The sequence below is a fragment of the Leptonychotes weddellii genome, unplaced genomic scaffold (genome assembly GCF_054177405.1).
Source record: "Leptonychotes weddellii isolate Sample4059 unplaced genomic scaffold, ASM5417740v2 HiC_scaffold_7289, whole genome shotgun sequence".
Taxonomy (NCBI): Eukaryota; Metazoa; Chordata; class Mammalia; order Carnivora; family Phocidae; genus Leptonychotes; species Leptonychotes weddellii.
In genome coordinates this window covers 1272-8156 of record NW_028042671.1, presented here as the reverse complement: position 1 = coordinate 8156, position 6885 = coordinate 1272, and the positions used below count along the sequence as shown (strand labels likewise).

At 56.1% G+C, this 6885-nt stretch overlaps 1 protein-coding gene across 1 annotated transcript; it reads left to right on the top strand.

Moving 5' to 3' along the window:
• The first annotated feature begins 456 nt into the window (after positions 1 to 456).
• LOC102738039 (substance-K receptor) lies at positions 457 to 6255 on the top strand. The gene is made up of 3 exons (XM_081811372.1): positions 457 to 707; positions 4548 to 4701; positions 5987 to 6255. Exons 1-3 carry the CDS (start codon positions 457 to 459, stop codon positions 6185 to 6187), a joined length of 606 nt encoding a protein of 201 aa, XP_081667498.1. The 3' UTR covers positions 6188 to 6255.
• Positions 6256 to 6885: the final 630 nt, after the last annotated feature.

Below are 6885 nucleotides of genomic sequence, written 5' to 3'. Positions count from 1 at the left end.
TTACATTTAAATTAATTAAAACTGAAAATCCAGTTCCCCAGTCGTATTAGCCATGCTTCCAGTGTTCACAGCCCTGTGTGGTTGGTGGCTCCTGGACAGGACAGGGCATATAGAAAGCATTCCCACCAGTGCAGAAAGCCGGGGGGCAGTGCTGGTTTGGGCTCTGTCCGGGAGACTGTCAGGTTCTGCTAAGGTCTTTGAGCAGAAGAGGGGCCGGCAGAGGCCCAGGGGCTCGGCTGGGCTGAGCTTCAGGCAGATGTCCTGAGTGGACTTCCAGTGTGGCCACGGCACTCTCTCGTGTCAGACGGAGGCGGTGAGGGGGGGCCTGCGCTGGGGTTTCGGGCGCTAAAGTGCTGTGCGGCCGTGGAGGGTCACCAGCCCAGGTGGCTCTCTGCGGGTCCCCAGCAGCGGTGGAGGGGTGGGGGGGGATGGGGCGACAGGGTGGGGGAGAAGGGGATGGGGGTTGCTCTGATGGGAGGGTGCCCCCCGCTCACACAGCCCTCTGCTCACAGGTACGTGGCCATCGTCCACCCCTTCCGGCCGCGGCTCTCGGCCCCCCACACCAGAGCGGTGATTGTGGGCATCTGGCTGCTGGCCCTGGCCCTCGCCTTCCCCCAGTGCTTCTACTCCGCCGTCACCACGGACCAGGGCGCCACCAAGTGTGCGGTGGTCTGGCCCAAAGACAACGGCAGCAAGATGCTCCTTCTGTAAGGCCTGGGGGGTGCGGGGCATGAGTGTGTGCGCACACATGTGTGTGCAGGTGCACACACCTGAGAATGTCCGTGCTTGTGCGTATGCACACGGGTGTGCACGTGCATCTGCGAGGGTGTTTGGGATGACGTGAGTCCGTGCATATACCAAGGGACACTTAGCACTTCCCAAGAGGCTTTACACACACGAAGCCATTCAATTCTCCTAACGCTGTGGGGCGTGCATGTCTGAGTATTCCCATTCTCAGATGAGGAAACCAGAGACTAGAAACTAAGTAATACGCCCAAGGTCCCACAGCTGGTAGGTTACGGTAACGCCAGGGCTTAAATCTGGGCAGCGCCGCTTCAGAGCGCCCCACTTCCGCGCCACCCGGGGACTCAGATCAGGACGGGTATGTCCTTAGATGAGGATATGCATAGGGCGCTACTGTGCGGCCAGGCTGCCCCCATTTATGTCTGCGTGCGTGTGTGTGTGTGTGAGTCCGGGGCCATGTTCATGGAAGTGTGTGCACACAGGTGTGTGGAAATGTGGGGGGCGAGGGGAGGTTGGGGGGAGGGCACTGTACATGCTCCTGCCACAGAGGGTCAGGGTATTGAGGTGGAAAGGGCAGGTGACAGAGCCTAGGATGTTTTGCCTGCCTCAAGCTGAGTGGGCGCCGTGGGCCAGGGGACCAGGCAGAAGAACTCAGACATGGGCCAGCCACTGTGCGACCCTGGGTAAGTCCTTTTCCTTTCCGGGCCTCGGTTTCCTACGTGCTGGCTTCCGGATGCCCATGCGCGGCTTGGTCGTTTAGCAGAGGGTAAAGAATTGGTTGAGGCTTGGGAGGCTTGCCCTTACCTTCCCGTCTCCAGACAGACAGACGCAGCTACAGACTATATATATATGTAATCTGTCTAATGCATATGTACATAGATATATCCTATACACACATATGACTCAGGAAGAAAATATCCCAATTGTGAATATTGGTGAGAATGGAATTAGTAATTTTACTTCCTCCTTTGTGTTTAATGGCAATTTAAATGTTAAACAAATGTATTATTTGGTTAACTTTTTCCTTCCTATTTATTTCCTTTTTTGGAAATAAATGCGAAGTTGAAGGAACTCCCCCAAAATGTTTTGAGAATCAGAGAATCCTAAAGCCCCAAAGAATTTCAGATACCCCCAAGAATCTTAGAATGACTGACTCTCAAAATCTGTCTCCTGCAGCCTGGAGGACCCTTCCTAGACCCTTTGGCTCCTCTCCCGGGTGGGCATTAGTTAGAGCACTTGCCGGGGGGGTTGCTGTGAGCACGCCTGAGACCCGTCTGTGAGCCGTTAGCGCCGCGCCTGGCCCAGAACGGGCACCCATATGCGGTAGTTTAAGCCGCGGACAAAGGAGAGCAAACCTGGAGGGGGCCGATTTCGTCCCGCAGACGCCCAGCGGCCCGAGGCAGGAGGAGGCGCCTGCTTTGCGCGCAGGGCTGCCAGGTCACCATGGCAACACAGCCCCCGCCCCCGGCCCCGCCTCCTTAAGCACCCCTCCCCCCAACGTCCACCGCCACACGGGCTCCATCTGCCCCGAGCACCGGCCAGAAGGGGGCCTCGCCGTGGCCTTCAGTGCTACGGAAGAAGCCTGAGAAGCCCGGTCCCGGAGACTGATGCGTTTTGAGGGCGGGCCCTGCCTACGGTCTCTGCCCTCCCTCTGCACCCCACCCTGCTCCGAAGGTCTCGCGGCTCCAAGGCCAGTGTCCGTGGAGGGAAGGCTCGGGGAGGGGTGGAGAGCAGACTATTTTGTGGACTGACCACTGGGGGGCAGTGTTTCTCCACCTTACTACAGGCCTTTTTCCTTGAGAGGGCGACCAGTAATAACTCTGGGGACCCCGCACGGGCTCTGTGGGGATGGTGAGTTCCAACCCTGATTCAGGCACCAAGGGAAAACAGGAGGGCAGACGTGAGCTAGGAAGGCGATGCTTTGGTGTTACCTAGAATTCTACGAGGATTTGGGGAAAGCCTGGTTTATGTGTGCAAATGTGTTATTTGTTCTTGGTAGAGGAACTGAGGTTTCAATTGGGGGCTGCATCCTCACAGGCTCCCATCCTGGGTGTGTAGGCATCCGATGAAATTACAGACGCCGCATCCAGGAAAATGCACATAGACCCTCCAAAATCAAAATACATTTAAAAAGCCCAGACTCTGAGAGGAGGCAGTCCTGATTTTTGGTGGACCCCAGATGATCCCCAGGGCTCCTTGGAGCTCCCTTCAGCGTAGGAACCTAGCCCAGAGTGAACTCCTATCCTGAACCGTGCCCCAAGGAAAGAATGAGGCAAAATCGAGATGTCACTCATACTTGGGAAGGATCTTAGGGATTACCTCCTCGTTTTACAAAAGGGGAAACTGAGACCGGGGGAGAGGTCAGACTTGCCCGAGGTCACATTTTGAAGTGAGAGTCTGAACAAAAACTCAGTTCTGACTTCACAGAGCTGGACTTCAGTGGTAGGGAAATCGTCTGAGTGTTGATTAAATCTCTAGAGCTATTTCATATGTCACAGAATTTCTGCACCTCTCTGAACCTCAGTTTCACCCTCCAGACACTGAGGCAGGTAGCCCTGCTGACCCTCAAGGTCTATCTAGCTCAGACACTCTGTGTGTGACCTTACAGTGAAGGTAAAGTGAGAGGGGCCTGGCATTCGCTGTTCCCCCCTGCCCTTACCTGCACCACACAGGGGTCTAGGATGAGGATCCCGGGGTCTAGGAGCACCCGTCCCCCCAAACCTTTTGTAATTAGCATATTTGCTCAAAGAGCGAGCAAGCAGAATTCTAAACACAGGCTTTAGGGAAGACATTTGCTGGAGCCACCTGCTCCCCCTCTCTGGGTGGCAGCACCTCTCGAAAGGGAGCCCAGCAAGGCTGGCCCACAGGTCATGAGAGTGGGGGCCTTGGGAACACTTCAGCCCTCCTAGAAAAAGGTCATGTGCCAGGGCCACGGGTCTCGGGCCCATTCCCGAGGTGCCCCCACCTGGGCCCTGTCGGAGAAGAGCTGCAGTGTCACTCAGTAGAATGGGCAGCACACATCTCCTTTACATCATCTTTCCAAAAGGAAAAGAAACTGCTCCACACAGCCCAGGGTGTCCTCCACAGGGATTAGATGAGTAACCATCTCATGTGTGTTCTGGGCCGCTTGCTCAAAGGTGGGGTGAGAGAAAGCCTGCTGACGTGAGCCGCGTTCCCAACCAAACGCTGATGGGCAGGAAGAGATGATCAGTATCTTGTACAGTGTGGTACTGTTGCTACTGGCCTGTTCCCTGATAGGGATGTCGGGGCAGGATGGAACCGTATCAGCTCCTGAAAATCTACCTCTCCAGACAGACAGACGCAGCTACAGACTATATATACATGTAATCTGTCTAATGCGTATGTACATAGATATATCCTATACACACATATGACTCAGGAAGAAAATATCCCAATTGTGAATATTGGTGAGAATGGAATTAGTAATTTTACTTCCTCCTTTGTGTTTAATGGCATTTTAAATGTTAAACAAATGTATTATTTGGTTAACTTTTTCCTTCCTATTTATTTCCTTTTTTGGTAGCGTTTGTCTATCACCTGGAGGATCGCAGAGATAAAGCGGGTATCCCTTTTGCAGCAGGGAAAGCCCTCTTTGGGCATATATGCTAGCCAGTGTTGTCCTTTTTTTTTCCTTTAAGTTAAATCAAGGCCTTGGGAGGTGGCCCGGGGTGGCCGGCCGGAGCTGGCTCAGGGGCGCGCGCGGGCCAGGGGGACTGAGGGCTGGCGGATGCCGAAGTCGCTCCCGGGCCGTCCCGTGCCCAGGCCCTTGGCTTTCCCTCCAGGTACCACCTCGTGGTGATCGCCCTCATCTACGTGCTGCCTCTCGTGGTGATGCTCCTCGCCTACAGTGTCATCGGCCTCACGCTTTGGAGACGCGAGGTTCCCAGGCACCAGGTGCACTGCGCCAGCCTGCGCCACCTGCGGGCCAAGAGGAAGGTGGGCGCCGGGGACGGGGCTCGGCGGGGGCGGGGTCGGCTCGGGCCCCGCCCCGGGGCCCCGCCCTTCCGGGCTCGAAGCCCGCCCCTACGGCGGCGCCGTTGAGGACCGGATCCACCCTAACTTGCGCTTGTCCCAAGTCCCAGACCAGAGTCCGAGTTCATTCTTCCTAAGACGACAGAGTTGCCTTTGGCCCTTGGCCAAATGCGAAGTTAAAGGAACTCCCCCAAAATGTTTTGAGAATCAGAGAATCCTAAAGCCCCAAAGAATTTCAGATACCCCCAAGAATCTTAGAATGATTGACTCTCAAAATCTTAGACTTTCTGAGTAATCGGAGTGTTGAATTTAAGAAGCCCCACAGAACTACTACGGGAGGCTCCTATTTAGAATCACAAGAGAATTCTCAAATGCTGGAACTGCAGGCCTCCAATCCGAGATCACGGAGACTGGATTGGAGTCCAGCAGCACCCAGTCTGCCTTCAATTTCCAACCCAAGTGCCAGTGTCCATCCCTCCTCCCCGCCATTCAGGGTCCCCCAAGGTCCTGATACAGCATTCTATGATTCAGACCTCCTCCACTGTCTCCTAGTCAAAGCTTATCTTTGCCGTGGCCCTTCCTGTTAGGCGTCCAGGGAAGGTAATGGTTAATGCCATCATGTATCAGGTCACTGTCTTGGCTTCAGGTCTACTATTGGGCATTTTTCATAGGACAATTCAGGGAGGTAGTCAGATATGGGACACTGTCTGAGTGTCCCTCCTTGTGAAGAGCTGGTCTCCACTTGCCATCGCTGGCTTGCCCTCCATTCCTCGTGGGGTACTGGGCCAGTTTAGGAGGGCCTGCAGAGACCAGGCTTGAGGGGGGAAGATCAGGGAGCTGACTCCTGGGCAGAGGCTGGGATGCCCGACTAGAGTCTCACTACCTGTGGATAGAAGGGCTATGGCAGACACAGATCCCAGGGAGAGGGGCACCTGAGAACCCATAGTTAGCATAGGGGATCCCCCAAGGATGGGGTTAGGAGCTCACCCGCTCTCCAGGGAGGGGAGCTGCTCTGAACGAAGGGGTCTGGGACACCTGCTAGATGAGGTGGCCTCCGAGCTGGGCTTCAAGGAGTGAGGACTCGAAAGAAAGAACAGCAGTGTGGGCAGAGGTGCAAGGCCCAGCAGTCAAGGCTGCTTATGCTCCAAGGGACTGAGGGCTTCCATGAGGGGTGCCCTGCCACCACCCTTGGAGGATTGGGGTGTGGTGCTTCCAGGCTGAGGTGTGACCTGAGCCTCTCCCGGCCCAGTTCGTGAAGACCATGGTGCTGGTGGTGGTGACGTTTGCCATCTGCTGGCTGCCCTACCACTTCTACTTCATCCTGGGCAGCTTCCAGGAGGACATCTACTACCACAAGTTCATCCAGCAGGTGTACCTGGCGCTCTTCTGGCTGGCCATGAGCTCCACCATGTACAATCCCATCATCTACTGCTGCCTCAACCACAGGTGAGTCCTCATCCCAGCCGCCCTCTCCTCAGCCCTCAGGAACCCTTGGCTTGGCCCCTGCACAGTGTGAGCCTGTGCCTCCCACCCCCGCACGGGATTGCTGTCCTCACACTGAGCCCACAGCATAGTCTTCAAGCCAGGCCTCTGGCCGTGGCCTGGCTTGAGCCCCTCCTCCTCCCCAAACCCTTGTCCTGTTGCCCAGGCCACAGTTCTCCCTGTCCATCTGCTCCTGCTCTCTCTTCAGGGGCTACATCTGGGACCAGGAGAAGAGAGAAGGGAGGGACAGAGAGGTGGAGGGAGAAGGAGAGTCAGAGAGAGGCCGCAGGGCGGACAGAGAGGGAGAAAGGAAGGAGCCAGTAAAGGAGGGCGGGACTTCCTCTGTCGTGACATTTTTAAGAGCTTCCCGTAATGAGACGTTTCCTTGAGCCAGGTGACCGCTCCAACCCCAGCAGTATGAAGCACTCAGCTGGGGGGGCCCAGGGCCAAGACTGGAGAGGGAGCAGACTGCTCCCCGGGGAGATCAGAGGGCATTTCCTGCCGCCAGGGGGGATTTCTGGGGCCACTGAGGAGTGACCTTGGCAGAGACAGCCAGGAAGGAACCAAGTTCTCACTCCTCCCTCAGACACACCTGGTTGCCCCACCCCATACTTCTGGTGAATCAGAGTCCCCCAGAGGGGCTGGCGTTTGCTCTGGGGCACCTGG